This window comes from Trichosurus vulpecula, chromosome 2, assembly GCF_011100635.1.
Source record: "Trichosurus vulpecula isolate mTriVul1 chromosome 2, mTriVul1.pri, whole genome shotgun sequence".
Taxonomy (NCBI): domain Eukaryota; kingdom Metazoa; phylum Chordata; class Mammalia; order Diprotodontia; family Phalangeridae; genus Trichosurus; species Trichosurus vulpecula.
In genome coordinates, this window is record NC_050574.1 from 299,145,464 (window position 1) to 299,163,873 (window position 18,410).

The 18,410-nt window shown below is 39.1% G+C and overlaps 1 protein-coding gene across 2 annotated transcripts in view; it reads right to left on the minus strand.

The window, feature by feature from the left end:
* The window catches only part of CCDC93 (coiled-coil domain containing 93), a 123,912-nt gene that overhangs the window by 17,945 nt on the left and 87,557 nt on the right, over nucleotides 1-18,410 (minus strand). For both annotated transcript variants that reach the window (XM_036743449.1, XM_036743448.1), the window contains 5 exons: nucleotides 15,899-16,007; nucleotides 12,825-12,907; nucleotides 6,490-6,527; nucleotides 4,901-4,985; nucleotides 319-432 (listed from right to left, as the gene is read on the minus strand). In XM_036743449.1, coding sequence (XP_036599344.1) covers nucleotides 319-432; nucleotides 4,901-4,985; nucleotides 6,490-6,527; nucleotides 12,825-12,907; nucleotides 15,899-16,007 — 429 coding nt within the window. The remainder of the gene's footprint in view (nucleotides 1-318; nucleotides 433-4,900; nucleotides 4,986-6,489; nucleotides 6,528-12,824; nucleotides 12,908-15,898; nucleotides 16,008-18,410) is intronic.

Sequence of the window (18,410 nt, forward strand, 5' to 3'; positions counted from 1 at the left end):
TAATTTTTAGGATGTTTTTCATTGTATGAAGCCAAAATCTGCCTTTTTGCAACTTCTGCCCACTGGTCCTAGTTCTGTTCTCTAGGACCAAAACAGAACAAATCCAATCCCTTTTGCATAATGGTCCTTTAGGATCCTGGAAGACAGCTATCATGTCCCATTAATATTCTCTTCCTCAGGCTAAATATCTCCAATTTCTTCAACTGAGTCTTATATGGTTTGAACTCAAAGCCTTTTTCCTCCTGGCTGCCCTTCTCTTATGGAGGTCCTTCCCAAAATGTGGTATCCACAGACAACTTGATCAAAACCTCCTCTTACCTCCTTGAATTCTTTCACGGTCTTAAAATATAGCCTCTGTTTTTCCAATAGTTCCAGATATTCATCATTTAACTGGTCTCTTCTCATTTTGTTCTCTTGCTTCTTCTTCTCCAACTGTTGAAAAATTTTAAGAGAAGATAGTAAAAGAGATGTTCTGTACCAGGTCCACTAACAATGACAGGAACCTCATTAATGTCAATTCAGAGTTCTAGAAACACATCATGTTAGAGCTGGAAGGCCCCTCAGAAATCAGAGAGCTTGACTGAAGAGAAGTGACTTCCTTTTCTCCTGTGCCTCCCAACACACAGGGCCAGGAAAAGTAGCTTTGCTTCTGTCATTTCCAATCCCTACCCCTACAACCTACTAACCCCTAGTGACCAGTCTTCCTTCGAGGTCCACTCCATCCAGGTATGTCATCCTATCCAGATCTCAGCAGCCAGTATCTACTAGATCATAGATTATTTCTCTCTTTACTTAAGGAGTTTAGTACCTGGCTGTGTTGGTAAGCAAAAATGGGCTCCTTAGCACTTAGTTCAACAAGTGCCCTTGAATAGTTTGGCTTTTGTTCCCTTTGAGTAATTCATTGAGCCTTACTAAGGTGCTAAGCCCCAGGCCCAAACCCCTATTAGGTGTAAAACCTTAATGGGTGTGGATTGGCAACTAAGGTGGGGCCCAAGGTGGGGCTAACTCCAGGGAGGGCCTAGTTTACATGTCTGGGAGAGCAGAGGCTTTTAGATCACGTGGGTTTAAATCCGATTCTAGGTCACATGGGTGAGTCGCATGTGTGACTCACCCCTGATGCAGAAAAAGATATAAAAACCAGGGGTTGGCTGTCTGTTCTTTGGAGCTCCTCCTTACAGCAATGGTGGCTCATGACTCTGGGCCAGCCCTTGTTCTGAGCTCCCGGGCTGAACCTAGATGTTGGGTAACTATGAATCTGTATTGGGTCTGTCTGTTGATATTTATGGTTTGTTTGTACGTTGCTCTGAAGTGCAGGGTGCTGGCCTTCTCCCCTGAACTAAGTGACTGATATTTGTATGCTGAATTAAAGTGAGCTTGTCAACCCCTTCACCTTGCTTTCCTTAGTTAAGCAGATCAAAAGAACCCGTGCTGTTGGCAGCTTTCTGGGTGCTGGCTGTGGGTGGATCTTACACCCCCACAGAAGCTGCTAGCCAGATTGTTGGAACACTGGCTCTGTTTTCCTCTCTACACCAAAACCTACCTTTTTGCTTACAGACTTCAGTGTATATGCTGATATCCCCTCAAGTACCCTGCCTACCCAATTATCACCCTCCTCAATTCCATGATGTGTGTGTACCTTTATTCCACTCAAATATACCTGCCTCAGCCTACCTTTCCAACCTCATTATATATCACTCCTCTTTCCATACTCCACAATCTAGCCAGTAGACTATTCCTCAACATCTCCCATCTCTGTCTTTGCACTGGCCATCCTCCATGCCAAAAATATGCTCCCCTCCTTACCTACTTTTCACAGAATCCCTCACTTCATTCCTTCAAGACATAGGCTAAGTTCATCTTTTACAGAAGCCTTTCTGGTCCTTACCCCTCCCCCTACTGCTAATGTTCTTCCATTTATTTTGAATAGGTATGTATATATTTTATATATATATATATATATATATATATATATATATACACACACACACATATATATATATATATATATATATACACACACATACACGTACATACATCTAATATACCAGTTGTCTTTTTGGATAGAATGTAAGCTCCTTGAGGGGGAGGACTGTTTCATTTTTCAGATTTGTATTGCCAGTAATTTGAACAGTACTTGGCACAGAATAGGCGCTTAATAAATGTTTGTTAATTGACTGCCTTCACTTCAACTTCCAATCACTCCACCTTTCCCTGCTTTCCCAGACTATCACCTCTGCTCTGGCCTCACTTTCTTCTCTTCCAAAGCTTGATCCTTTAGTTAGCTAGTTCTACTCTGTCCTGCCCTCTACCCTTGAATCTCTTATTCTTAAGTCCTATCATCTCTCATCACTTTTCCAGGCTAGAACTCTGAAGTACTCCTATCCCCTGACTTCCCTTCTCCTATACTACTGACTATTCCTAGCAAAATACACACTAGGAAAAGTTTTAACTGTACTCTGGGTCCACTAAAAATTTATGTTATCTAAATGTCAAATGGGCCCTCACTGATGCGCACCATTCTTTTTACACTTTCCTGATCAACTATCTGTCAAACTCCCCAAAAGTGCTATTCCAAACCTATTCTCAAAACACCTATGACACTCTCTCCTTACTCCCTGTCAGCATAGGACCTTGCTTCATACTTCACTGAAAAATTAAGTCTGTCTGTCTGCAGCAACCTGTACTTGAAACCTCAGAATCATCCTTGACCCTCTCCTACTTTGCTCTTGCATTTAATGAGGAGGTGGCTTTCCTCCTTGCCAAGGTCAACTCTTCTAGAGGCTTTTGTCCTTGATCTCATCCTCTCCCGTTTCTTGTAAGAGCTCAACCCTATCAATCAATTCCACCTCTCTCCCTAATATCTAACTAGACCCTTCTCTGTTGCCTATAAACATGACTTTATTTATTGGCTCCTTCCCTTTTGCCTACAAACATGCCCAGATCTTTCTCATCCTTAAAAAGCCCCAATTTAAACTATCATACCTCAATAGCCATGTTCCCTTTCAGAGGCAAATTCCTAGAAAAAGTTATCTACACACATTGAATCCACTTTCTCCTCAGCTCCTTGCAATCTGGTCATCCTCAATACTTGACTGAAACTGCTCCATTGCTAAATCCAATGACCTTTTTTCAGTTCTCCTCTTTTTGAGCTCTTGGCTGTGTGTGACATAATGCTGATCACCCCCATCCTTCTAGATATTCTCCCCTCCATAGGTTTTTGTGACACTGCTCCATCATGGTTCTGAGGGTTCCTTGCAGCTCTAAATCTATAATCCTATGATCCAAGAAGAATTCTAAAAATGTTTTGAGTCATGGCAGTATCACCAGAATAAGTGTGCCACCATTTAAAATGACTATTTTGAAAGGGACAGGATTAACTTTAAATGTGTAAGTGCTGACATAAAAAAAAGTCAACTTCTATCACAGTTGTGTGTATATATCTGTCTGTCTATAAATATCTATATATCTAGATTGATAGAAGTACAATAAATGCTTTCGATGACAATTTGGCCATATCATGTTTCTTTCTCCACAAAAGGCAGAGTCCTTGCTGAGAGTAATGGCCCGAGGGCCAAAAAGCCTGAGAAGGGGGAAGAATTAAAGGGGCTTAGACCATTTCACTAATCTTCATGAATACTCTTCTTAGGAAGTAAGCAGCTCCAAGGAGCTGAAACCTCAACAAGTACCCTCTGACCCATAGAATCCTGGACTTACGAGGAACTGAAAGGCCATCTAATTCACATCTTACCAAGAGCATGAATTGCTTGGATATCTCCAATAACAGGGAGCTCATGACCTACTGAGGAAATAGTCCATTGCATTTCTAGACAGCTCTGTCAAAAAAGTATTCCTTATATTGAGCTGAAATTCCCATCTCTAAATATTTGCTTATTATCAGCAGAAGCTCCCCAGCAAGAGGAGGTTGGAGCTAGAAGGGGATCACTGGATAAACCACTGGCAACTCCCAAATCCCAATTATGTAGGTCCCGGCTAAGATTACAAAAAATTGATAACCACCTGCATTTCACTATCTAAGGATGGGGAGCCTGTAGTAGCCAAGATAGATTCACTTCATCTTTTTTAAGTATAGACTGAAATTTGATATTGATTTTTAAGGCAAAACCTATTGACAACATAGTCACTGCTGGTGTGTTTTTAATAGGCCCATAAGTGAAAGATTAGCTAGGTCCCATCTGGAAAAAGTAGGTAGTTACGAGTTAGTTTCCCACAATCTCGGTGAGCCTATTTCCCAACTGACAAAATATGACCACGTCTCTGGTATTAACACAGGTAACCTACCATCCTAATCCACAGGTAGGATGGAACCTTAGCCAAATTACAAAGCAGGAAGTGATTATCTCTGGTGCGCTGTTATGCCCTCTCTCCAATCCTTTCTCATCCTGGGGCCCACCAGCCATCTTTGGACTACCAGTACGTTAGCTGATTATCTCCTGGTTATATTTATAATTTAGAAGAAGTTTCCTAAAACCTCAAAAAGCTTTCGGGATCCAAAGGAAATAATTTATAGTGTCAGAATTTCAGGTATTATGGCACCTCAATGGGAGAAGTTACTTTGGGCTGAGGGGCCTTCCCAGTACCACTCAAATCACACAATGAAGGCCCAACTTCACCAGCTGGCTCTGCCCATGGAGGAATCTGAAAAAAGAGCTGCAACTCTTTTTGGAGAGATCAGTGTCACTGGAGGGCTCATCATGCATTATTTTCGGGGCCTTTTCTACCACGAGAACGAGTGGTAGGCTAATCATAATAATTATCATTTTATTATAATTATAACATTATCCGTTTATTTATTATAAAGGTGAATTGCTTCTCTTGAGATTTTTTTTCTTTTTTACAAATGAAGTTTCAAGTTTAGAGAGAGAAAAGAAACCCAGCTGACCTTCATCCGATTTTGTTTAATTCCATCTACAATCTGTTCCATCTGTCGCAAAAACTGGTCACGGGCAGCCGAGGAGGCCATTGCTCTGGAAGAAAAGCCAGTAAATGTCATTCTATGAGATCCCTGGGGACTCAAGTCACCAGATCAAATCTGGCAATTTGAGAGTATGTGAACATTCCTGGAGGGACACCAACGGCAATTTCCAGCCCCTGAGAAATGAACACCCTAGAAGCAGTTTGTGTGGTACAGAGGACAGAGTGCTGGAATTCAAGGCAGGAAGACTTGCTTTCAAATCTTGCCTATCTCAGACACTTACCAGCTGTGTGACCCTGGGCAATTCACTTAAACTCTCTTAGTCTCAGTTTCCTCATCTGTAAAAGGGGGTAACACCCACCTCGCAGGGCTGTTGTGAGGATCAAATGAGACGGCATATATGAAACACTTTCAATGCTATATCAATACTAGCTCATATTATTACAATTATACTTTATCTTTGATTTGTTAAGTATCCTTCTCCCTCTGCTTTTTCTTAAATGCTGGGTATTTTAAAAAAAACTAATGGTTTTTAATTTATTTTTTAAATTATTAAATGTAAAATTTATTTTTTTTAAAGAAGTAAAGAGAATTTTGCAATTGAAATCCTTGTTTTTTATGATTTCAATATATCCCAAGAAAGCTGGACAACACAAGGTAAACAAAGAGTAAAATAAAACAGAATTGATGTATAATTATAATGTTCAATTTTGTACTTAGAGAAGACACGAGGTATTTACACTCCCCTTTTAAATTGCAGATGTGGGTTGGAGAAGAAGGGTACAGAAATGACTAACGTGAATTGTTAACGTGAAATGCATCAATAAAACTAAGAAAAAATAACACCAGGATTTAACTAAAAACAATAACAACGATAACAAAAGGAACAAAGAATTAAAAATGTAGGTGGCTCAAAGGACAATGGAGGGATGTCTGGTGGGTGGAGCATATTACCAATAATTACGGTTCTGAAAATATGAGCCTGGAAAAGTAGGTATGCTGGCTAGGCAACACTAGTAAGGGACAAAAGCTGGTGGCTAAGTGTTAAACTAGTACCTAATGAATGAGAAAAGACAGAGAGAAAGGATTCCCACATGTGGAGAATCTCCTCTCTGGAAGATTTATGGGAGAATATGGAAGAGAATCATACTAGATGAGAAGGCAAGCTGCAAATGTTGAAAGGTGTGTACCCATATTGACAAGTTTAGAGATCCATTTTCAAATATAAATTAGCAAATGTTTATTGACTTAAAAAGATGCACCACAAAATTCCTTTAAATAGTGAGACTGCTAGTACATTTAAAAGAGGGTTTGATTTAGATATAATTTCTTACAGGAACAAACTGACTGCATAAATCAAGATATATTTATACTTAGCAACAAGCAGGGACTGCGTGTCTAAGAATGGCATCCTCCCCCTACACACCTCAGATGATTATGTATACTTTTTAAAACCACATAATTTTATCCCATCCACAATACAAAGATAGTTCATTTCAAAGTACAGTGTGTGCAGCGTTTATAAGAAGGGAGACCAAGTGGTAATGTTTACTTACTGTTGGAAGTTTTCATGAATTGAATTCAGCAAAGAAATCTGAGGAAGAAAAATTCTGTAAGCAGAAGGTTAACTGATTTTAAATTTGAAGGTGAAGTGATTTAAATGTTAGGAAGCCTACTTTTAAGATTGCTAGGAAGTTCATGCCTTGCTTGTTTATGCTTGCTAAGGAACACACACTTTCCAATTAAGATGTACCTAAGGAAATTACTTTATCACTCCTATACATGGAACTTCCTATTTGAAAAAGATGTATTTTAAAAGGGATTTTTATATTTATGTGAAAGAAAAAAATCATAACAGGAAAAAAATTCACAAATGTAGAAGTAATCATTTACCAAAGAAAATTTGAATCCCAGGTTCAGCCTGTGGGGGGGAAGCTGAGATAAAAATCCGTGCCATCTGGGTGGCATTGCTACTACTGCCTCTTCCCCACATGTCAATGTGCAATATTTTAATTGCTAGGAACCCATCAGTGGTTGTTATATGGAAAGCAAAAAGAATGTGTGCACCCACAAGATTTCTGTTTTTGCACAGTCCTTCATAGGCCATCCTTGGGGATCATATCACTAAAATGCCCTACATCACAGAAACTACTTCAGACCCATCCAGGAAGAAATTCCAAGGTCTTAAATTCCAAGAAATTCCAAAGAAATTCCCATTCTAAACTACTGGATCTAGAAAGGTGCTGAGTTAATGGTGAGGAGACTTGGGTTCCAACTCTAGCTCTGACACTAAGTGGCTTTTTGGCCTCTAGCACTTACCCTCTCTGACTTAGAGATTTACCAGCTGCAAAATGGGAATGAGAATTTCTGCTCTCCCTACCTCATGCACAAAACACAGGTATAATTCAACGCTGTTTAAACAGAAATTTAAAGTGGTTTCATCACAAAAAGTTTTGAAAAGAAACTATTACAGACATGAAAGGAACTTGAAAATATTAAAAATCACCATATAAATACAAAGGATTTCTATTATAGCATTAATAGGAGAGGGATTGGGACCAGACTTATACTTTTAACTCTTAGAGGAAGAAACTTTCTCTCTCAATGAAGACTGGCACCTTCTCTATAAATTGAAGTCTTAGATTATTGCCTACAGCACTGAGAAGTTAAATAGACAGCATTAAATATTAAAGGGGGAAAAAATCTAACTTCTTATAAAATGATTAGAGCAAGAAGAATCCATGAGCGACAAGGTGCTTTGACTATGGAATAGGCTTATCCCAGGGACCATCTCCCCAAAGTAGCCAAGACAAATTCCCAAGAACACTAGGGCACAGGACAGACTGGCTGGGAGCACAGACCCTTAATGTTCAACCCACATCACTCTTGCTCCCCCACTTCCTGGCCTAAAAAGAACACGATGGAAGGTGATAGCAAACATTATTTAAACATAAATGTAAAGTTCAATAAACAAGAATCAATAATATTGATGATGATAATTAAGAGTGCTAGAAATTCAGGGTCAGGTGACAGGATATTTGTGGTAATGCTTCCCATACATTTCTAACAGTCATCGCATAATAGGATGGAGTTAGATAGGACATTACAGGCCAACCAGTCCAAAACCCTAATTTTACAGATCAGGAAACTTAAGCCCAGAAACACTATATGACTTGCCACAGTCATATAGGCAGTAAGTAAAAAAGCCAGTATTTGAATCCAAGTCCTCTGGGATCAAGATATGTCTTGTCTAGAACAGAGCTATATAATGTCAAATCACTGAGGAATGGTTCTTGACACTTGTTGGCTGCAGAGTGCCTAGCACATAGTAGGCACTGTATATATGCCCCCCAATTGACTGATTCACAACTTGGACACTGAACCAACATGTTCATACTTTGATAATGTGATTTTCTTGACACTTTATAAAGCCTTGATCAGAATTATTTGGTAGAAATCTCACATGGGTTTCAAAAAGCTAAAGGAAGATGCTGGGAAGATGGGGAAAGTCCATGAGGAATTTATTATTTCACATGCAGAACAAACATTCCAATGTTTAGTAGAGGAGAGCCTAACCACTGCTTAATCAGCATATGGATGTAGTTATAAACTCATCCATTTGGCAGGAGTTAAAGGATCAAAAGGCTGATGGGGGAGAATTTGTGTTTAAATGGCAAAGATTCTTTTGGTGAAAACAAAACTCCAGTGACATCTCTAAACAGCTCCAAGAATCCTACACCTACATGGTCCTAATTGGGTCTAATTAATCACAGTACTGACTAATATGGCACCCAACTGTGAAAAAACCCACCATAAATAATGCTCTTTTCTAGATCTTCACCCCAAGGCTGCTGTCAGCAGAAGCCAGGGTCCCTTTGTGGAAATGGGACACTGAAGGTGGAACTTAGGGCCTGTTTTTCTACGCTGATGACCACTGGCTCAGAAACAAGACAGTCAGTTAAGACACAGTGAGTAAACACTTGTATACGGCCCTGTCTGTGCTCATAGTCTAAAACTTGTATGCGCTCAAGGATCAAGCCAAAGAACCTGAGAAAGTATGACCCAAGGAGACATAACCCTGTGTCTGACACTCAAATCCCTAGTCACCATAAGCCTCCAGGCCTGCCCCCCACCTTTCCAGTTTTCTCACACAAATAGCCCTCTCATCATACTCTTCTTTCCAGGGACATCAGCCTCTTTGTGCTATGAACTCCATCTCTTGGTTGCAGGCATTTTCTCTGGCTGTTGCCTATGCTTGGAATGCCCTTCCTCCTCATCTCTGCCTACTGGCTTCCCTGGCTTCCTTCAATACTCAATTAAAATCCCACTTTTTATAGGAAGCCTTTCCCAGTCCCTCTTAATTCTAGTGCCTTCCCTCCATGAATCATCTTTATTTTTACTGTACATAGCTTGTTTGTACATATTTGTTGGCTTACTGTCTCCCTCATTAGATCATGAGCTCCTTGAGGGCAGGGGACTGTCTTTTGCCTTTCTTTGTATCCCACAGTACCCAGCATATAGTAGGCACTAAAAAAAATGTTCACTGAATGTCACTTCCTTTCTTTGGACCTCAGTTTGCTCATCTGTCAAATAAGGCATTGACTAGATTTTTTTTTTCTTAATATTTACTGAACTGGGCAATGATTTAACTTGAACATAGCACCAGCAATCGCTAATCCAGTAAAAAATATAGAAACTGGCAAGATTGCTACTCTCTGGGTCCTCAATCTGACCTTGTGTGTGGTGGGGAGCAGCTTTATAACATGCCCCCAAACTCCCCTAAATATCCTTTTTCACAAAGCATTTACCACAGTACCTTAAAGAAAAATAGGGTTAAATGGTATCCTGCTATCTGTAGGAAATACACTATACTTTTCATTCATTTTCTGTGAAAACATCTGTCTTAAGTGAATCGAGGAGAAACATTTTTTTAAAAGAAATTTCTATTGATATCCTTTGTTTTTACTTCACATATACCCCTACCCCTTCTCTAACCAGAGAGTCATTCCTTATAACTAAGAATAAAAGAGAGAAAAAGTTTTGTAAAACCAACATATCAAGTGATATATTAAAATTACATGAAATGAAAAAGCTTCTGCAGAAATTCAAGGCAACCAGGATAAAAAAGGAACGTAGTGATTGGGAAAAAATATCTCTGGGGATAAAGTTTGACAATTAATATACATATGGAACTAATACAAATATGTAAGACCAAGAGTCATTCCAATGGATAGGCAATCAAAAGATATCAACACACAGCTTTCAAAAGAAGAATTGTAAACTATTAACAACCATAGGTAAGACTGCTCAAAATCCTTAATAATTTTTAAAAAAAGATTCAATACTGAGGTTCCATCACACCCAGAAAGATGATAAAAATCAGAGTTGGAAGGATTTTGGAAGGAAAAGATCATCAATGCACTACAGGTAGAACTGTGATTTTGTTCAATGATTCTTGAAAGTCCTTTGGAATCATGAAATAAGTGACTAAAATGTTTATATCTGTCTGAGATTCTACTGCTATGAATATACTCCAAAGAAGTCAAAACAGAAAAAAAGGTCCCATATCCACCAAATTATTTATAGCATCCCTCTTTGTAGTAGCAATGAATTGGAAACCATTGATTAGGGAATAGCTGAATTAAAGGGACAACCAGGTGACACAAGAATAGAGTGCCGGACCTGAAGTCAGAAAGCCTCCTCTACCTAAGTTCAAATCTGGCCTCAGACACTTAACTAGCTATGTGACTCTGGGCAAGTCACTTAACCCTGTTGGCCTCAGTTTCCTCATCTGTAAAATGAGCTGGAGAAGGACATGGTAAACCACCCCAGTATCTTTGCCAAGAAAACCCCACATGGAGTTAGAAAGAGTTGAACAGGACTGAAAAATGACTGAACAACGAAAACTAAGTGGGATACATGAATGTAATGAAATTTATTATGCCAGGAAGAAATGATGGATATGAATATACAGAGAAACACGAAGTAAGCAGAACCAGTAAATAAAGAAACAAAATGATTACAACAATGTAAGTGGAAGAACAACAATAAAAAAAAACCAACAACTGAACATTATAGAGTTATAATGACCAAGGCTGATCCCAAAGAAGCAATGAGAAAATTCACCTCCTTTGCCTCCTTTACAGGGGTGAGGGGCTATGGGTGCAAAACAATACATATGGATTTTTTAGCTCCAACAAGTACAAAATAAAAGTACAGACTAAAGAGAGGTATATATTATAATGAAAAGAACAGTGGACAGGAAGTCAGGAGACTTGAGTTCTATCCCAGTTTTACCAATAACTAGCTGTGTGACTTTGGAGAAAACATTTCACCTCTCTAGCTCAGCTTCCTCATCTGTTAAACTGGTTGAATTAGATGATCCTGAAAGGGTCCCACCCATTTGCATGATGCTGGGTTTGAGAACTGCTAAAAGGATGATGTAAAAAGGAGAAATCCAAGTGTGACATCCTAAAAGGTTTCCTGGAGGTGATCATCAAGCTAGCTTTTATAGAAGGTGATGAATATGGAATGGTAGAGCTGTGAAAGAAGGATACTCCTGACAGAGAGCAAACTGAATATTTTAATTTCTTTACAGAGGACTTATGAATCCAGGGTTTGATCTGCACAATAAAGATTAACTATGTTTTCATAAACACAATGGTTCTAAAATGAAGTACCTATAACTATGTTCTGTTCACTGGAAGTGTTCAGTTAGTACTTGTAAACTAAACTCTTGTCAAGTCATTTAACATTTCAGCCTCAATTTCCTCATTTTTTAAAATGGAGCTAGGGAGTTGGGGTGTGCATGTGGCTTGATGGCCTCAAAGGTCCCTAGGATCCTATTTTTTTTGCTCTCCAAATTAAAATTCAACAACATCTTTTAAATGTCCAGGGCACTGTGCTAGGAACCTAATTATCCCCAATTATATAACTATTAATAAAGCAAAAGTCTGAAAAGATATTATTATATATATTTCCAGGCTTTCTCTGCAGTGAAAAGCAATTTCCATGAAAAGCTCTCAATATTTCAAAGAGGTCATGGTTTTCCTCCATGGCACAAAATTTCTTTCTCTAGACCTCTTTGCCCTCCCTGACTTCACCTGGTGGTTTTTGCCTGTTTCACTGGACTAAGTTAGGATAGCCATTGTTATAAGAAGTATCTAAATCCTGGAATCTTCTAGGAACTTAACTGCAAAAAATCCTCTCTTTTTCCTTGGTGACTCTTCGCTCAATTAGTTCAATGTTCAATTTAGCTTAGAATTATGGAGTTGGAAAGAGATTTTCAGATCATTTTACAAATGAAGAACCAGATTCATTGAGGAGAAGTGGCTTACCTAGGTCATACAGACAGTAGCAGAAGAAGGGCCAGAACCCTGGTCTCCTTAAGAACACAATGGAGTGTTCTTAAGTTATAGCATCTGTGTACGTGATTGCCTCAATGAAACCATGACCTCTCCGAGTGCAGGGCTGAGTCTCCTCTTTATACAGGACTTGATGCTTCCTTGTACACATGAGTAAAGGGTGAGGAATAAACTAAAGGCTAAAAGTTTTTACATGGAATACTCCTGAAGCAATTCTGAAGTCATTCTCTCCACTTTAATTTGTCTTCTCATCCATCTACTCTGAATCTTGAATGCACATGTGTGAGAGTGTGTGTGTACATGTGTGTATGACTGTGTGTTTTGTATGTATGTGTGAGAGAAAGAGACACAGAGAGAGTATAGGTGTGTTCGCATATACCTGTATACCCACAGGGGAATCTTAAACATGAAATGAGTTTCTGATTGTGTGTGTGTGTTTGAGAGAGAGAGACCTAGACTGTGTCCCTTCTTCTATTGTTATTAATTAGTTACTTAATTATCATATTCCCTTGTGTTAAATTTCTTACCTCTTTTTCCAAATAAACCTTCTTATCATCCAGTGTGTTATATAGAGTGAAAAACTGCTTGGTTTCTTTGTGGGTTGCTGACACTGCATAAAATAAACAAACAAAAAATCAGTGAACTATGAAAAAAATGTCTCAAGGAAGCCACTTTTTTTCTTTCCATTAATCTGAAAGGTACACCCTATAGAACTGGAGATTTTTCTGTGTTTATGACAACCTGTCATTAGGACCAAAGTTATGGGGAAGCAAAAGAAAAACTGGCTACAATGATCATGTATGTGATTCTGTGAATAAAGTCAATGTTCTAGGTCATATGAAATGTTAGACCAATAGACTACCATTTGAGCAGCAGCCTGACTCCATGCTGAACACATTAAAGATCTTCATGGCCTCTTGCTCCTTACGAAACTGGAAGATGACACTAACAAAGGAGTTTAATTGGCAAGATTTTCTAACTGGAAGATGATACTAACAAAGGAGTTTAATTGGCAAGATTTTCTAGTCATCGATGATCTAGCAAATTAAGTCCCAAGGAAAAATGGGCAGAGGGAGTACTGGGTCCAGTAGATGATAAACATCCAAGCAGGGAGAAGGTAACTAAAAACTTTAAGAGTGAAAGGGGAAAGTGTTAATGTGGGGTGGACATGATTAAAAGCTGGGGAGCTACTACCATCAACACTCCTGCCGAAAATTCTCTGAATCTAAGAGGTGCAGTTCCAACTCAAAATAAAGGCAGTGGCAAGGTGTGGGCTGTTGTTTCCAGTTCAGTCTCTAGGGCAGTTCCAGATTTAATAAGCATGAAAACAGCATAATGCCACTTCTTTTAAGAAGTCTTCCCTGATCCATACAGTCAATAGCGTTTCCCATTCAGGCCTCATGGAGCATTTTGTCTGCATTTCTCTAAGGCACAGTCAGAGAAAAAGAAACATCTAGGTGGTACACTGGACAGAATGCTAGCCCTGGAGTCAGGAAGACTGGAGTTCAAATCCAGCCTCAGATACTTCCTAGCTGTGTGACCCTGGGCAAATCGCTTAACATGTTTGCCTCAGTTTCCTTAACTGTGAAATGAGGATAACAGCACCTACATTACAGGGTTGTTGTGAGGATCAAATGGGATAATAATTATAAAGTGCTTAGCAAAGTGCCTGCCACATAGTAGGTGCTGAATAAATACTTATGTCCTTTCCTTTCACTTTCCCTAATGCATTTATCATGGATCACTGTGTATGATGTGAATTAGCAAGCCTTGATAGAATGACTTTTACGTTTTGGGGAGCTGTGATTTGATCCCAAGGCATAACTGAACCAATTCAATAATAGCCTATATTATAAAAGGGTCTTACTGTACGGCTAACTGTCCTTAACGTGCAGTATTCTTCACAGACAAGAAGGATCTGTGTTGTATAATCAGGCCAATTTATTCAACATTTGCTCTTCTTCGTGCATGTCAAAGACTGTAAGATTCTGCTCAGAGCACAGTGGCCAGATGGAGAGGATTAGTCATCTTCAATGCCGTTAACAAATAATGGTGATAATCTGCCCCACAAGTGCAGGATAACTGTATTATATCATGGCGTAATATAAAGAGTATGGGACCAGCAGGAGTCAGAAAACTGGGGCTCATTCTGGATTTAGTTCTTCTGCTCACTACCTGTGTAACCTTGGAAAAGTGACCACCTCTTTGGAGTTCCAATATTGTCACCTACAAACTGTTGGTGGTGGTGGTGATGGTGAGAATTGTAGTAACAGTAATAGCAACAAGGTATGCCCCAGCTAGTTCATGGTGTGAAATTTCCGCCAGTAACTGGTTTCTGAATGATCTTCATATAAGGTTATCGCATAAACAATTCTCCCTTTTGGAGGACTGCTAACACTGAAAGGCCTTGAAGCTCATGCAACCACCTCTCTGGAGTCAAATTTCTTGATTCCTATGCCCCCCAAGATTAAGCGCCTGACTCAATACATCATTTGGTAAAACATGCCATAGCCTCTTCTCTTTAAGAGCTCTCAGTCTAATTCACAACAGACATGAACCAATGTAGAAAAGGCATGAGACACAGTCAAACCAAACACTGAGCTAGTGCAAGGCTTAAACAATATTTCTGTAAAAGGCAATAGTGATTATCATTTAACAGATGAGTAAATCAAGGTTTCTAGGCCAAAGCATCCCTAAATTATGATTCTATGCAGGTATTTTGTTCAAATGGGGCCCCAAAAATACTGAGGCATCTGCAGATAACACTAAATCCTTATTAGTTTTCCTCTAATACAATGCAAGCTCCTCAAGGGCAAGGACTAGTTTCTTTTTGCCTTTTGTATCTCTAGTGCCTAGTACATAGTAGGTGCTTAATGATGTCTTCAGGATTGATTGGCGCTTCCCCTGCCACCTTATGTTGATATATTCCAGCTGGAACCTGGGTTTAACTAAGCAGAAGTAGTGCAGTTGTGGCCAGGATCCAAATTTTGGAAATGAACTTTTCTAAATTTTTCTTGCAAATATTTATGAATAGTCCTAGATAGGCCCCACCAAAATTTTAATTATGTCTCTACTCTGCATTCTCTCCTCCCATTTTAATCTGTACTAGATATGCAAGTTTCAAGTCTTTTAAACTTTCATACAAGAACATATGTGTCTCCTTCTACAATGAGACTATGAACCTTTTAAAGGGTCAAACCTTAGTTCTTATAGTTATTCCTCCTCCCTCCTCACCAGACATGACATAGCACTTTGGACAGAGCTCCATGTACTACAACAACAGACTTGCTGTTCATGTATGTTGGCTGGCTGTTCAAGATAAGGTCTGGTCCCAGAGCCCAACACCAAGAGCTCAATTAGAAGAAAAGAATCTGTCAATAGAGAATGCCAAGGCATTGTTATTTGGATTTATGGGCCACTCCACTGGGAGGTTACATGGAATGTGTGCAAAGTGAGCATGAATGTGATTAAATGAAATCCTTACCCATGGTGGCATTAAAAGAATTTGCTGTGATTCATGCGCCATCGTTTAAAAACATGATGAAGCCCTCCCTTCCATTATGCCGAGCTTTGGGAGTACATTCTTGGTCGATACACCTACCCTGACTGTAGAGTTCAATAAATCTCTTCTGATACTGTGTTAACTCAGCTCTGCTGGGTACTTCATCAATCTTGCGTTGCAAAATTGCTATTTCTCGGTTTCTTCGAGCCTAAAGGCAAGGGAAGAAAAGCACCATTTTGTAATTGGTCTTACGTGACCTACCAAATGTCAGAACGAAGTACTGTTGAAGCCCCTTAAGGGTGCTCTACTAGCACACTTACAGATAATATGTTAAACTGTGTGACCAGAGGACAAACCTAAATGTAGGCTCCTGCCTGTTGACCTGAATCCAACAACCCACCTGTATTTCCACATGAGAATCTGGTTCAAGTTCAGTTTCACAAGATTAGAGGAAGCTGCAGTGGTACAGTTTCCTCAGGGAGGCCATAATAGAATAGACATATGCCTGCTTGGCAGATAAGGCCTTGGTAAGCAAATGAAGGATACCATAATAGTGACAGTGCAGATGGTGACTACAGAGAAAATGCGAAGAGTAGGTTCCAGCTTACTTCACACTATTCCCATTCATGCACTCTACATTGGCCACCTTCTCGTCATAGTCTGTTGGACATTTCATCTCCCACCGCTGGGGCTTTGCAGAATGGAATGACCTCCATTCTCACCTTTGCCTTTTAGAATCCCAAATGTCCTTCAAGATCTGTTCATCTGTCAGCTCCTATGGGAATCCTCTTCTGATTCCCCTGGTTGTTTGTACTCTATCCCTCCTTAAATGATCAAGTAGTTACTTGAATGTTACATTTCATATTCACTCCGTGGAATGTAAAATCCTTTAGAGTAGAGACTATTTTTCATTCCTATTTACATTCCTATTGCTTAGTACAGTATGTTGCACATAGTGGCAGTTCAATAAAGATTGCTGGATCGAACAATACGTGTAAGGGGCTATATGAGCATTAGCAATAAGACTCATAGTGTACCTTTCCAGGTTAGTCTTCCTTTCATCAGTTTTTTGCTTCTAGCCAAATGTTTTTTTGCCTCTACATGTTTGCTCATATCTCTTACCCTGCTTGAAATTCCTCTCCATAATCCCCTCTGTCCAAATTAATCAATTTATATATATATATCCCTTAAAGCTCAGTTCAAGTCAGTCATTCAGTCAAAGTAGCATTTATTAAGCATCTACTACATGCCAGGCACTGTGTGCTAAGTGCTTCTCACCACCCCATTCCAAATCCTCTTCCTCTTCTGGACTCATATAACATCTAATGTCTGCAGCACTCATCTGGCACATATTGGATACTTCCAGCATAATGTATATTCTCTTGTGTTGTCTCTTTATAGGTATGTTTTCCTTCCCCAACTATATCTTCAGGGCAGGAATCATGTCTTACTTATTTTATTTTTATTTTTGGCATCTCAATAGTACCTAGCATAATGAATGCTTTGAAGGAATTGACTTAATTTAGATTAGGAAGGATTAACTGAGACAAATATTTCTTAACCTTTTCAGAGTTATACTGATTTTTTTTCTTGTTTTCTCAACTTACACAGCTCTAACTCTCTGCTTCCCCTAAAATAAGTGCTATATGACATATAATAACGTCAGCACAGCGAGTCAGCCCTAAAAATAGTACAGAATTCTGTCTCTGAAAGTGGCATGAAGGGACATGGTGTGAGAGGGCAAGTCTGTCCTTCATGACATCAACTTTATAAGATTAGAAACGTAACCCAAACACCTCTAAAACTGCTTAAGCTATTACGGATTTATCATCCGTAAACTCATCTAGGCCTCTCTTTAAACTATTTATACTCTTATCCTGTGTCACCTCTTAGAGTAATCAGTGTGTGAGTGCTTCCATTTATTTCTCCTAAAATGATCACTTTTAAATTTCAAAGGGAGCTCTGGTTCTAATATCCCAGAATATGATGAAGTCTGAGGTCATTCAATCCACATCCTTAATTATTTTCTAAACCTTGATCACCTCTCCTCTTATTTCCAGACTCAAGAGGCCTGCTTTTTATGTTTTAAAGTACATTAAAGATAGAAACTGATCCTTTTCAGTGACCAACCATGATTCCAGAAGGCCGTTACCCACCTTCTGACAGAGAGGTGAAAAATTCAACCTCTATGAGATAAATATTTTAACACGGCCAATAAAGGAACTTGTTTTACTTTTTTGTAAGTGGGGAAAGAGGTGAGACAGAGGGAAAGTGCTTGTTAATTTGAAAAAAAAAATCAAGTTATTGCTTTTTGTGAGGGATGGGAAGATGGTTTTGTGAGACTCCTTCACATGACTGGAAATGCTATAGAGCAGGGGTTTTTAACCATGCACCTGTGAATTTGTTTTCAATATTTCAACAACTACTTCAATATAATTAGCTTCCTTTGTAATCCTATGTGTTTTAAGCACTTAAAAACATTAATCTAAGAAGGGGTTCGTGGATTTCACTGACCAGACTACCAAAAGGATCAATGACAAAAGAGGGTAAGATCCCCTGCTCTAGAGCAATTCAAGGCCCTTCACAGTTTGGCGCTTAGTCCATTCTCTAA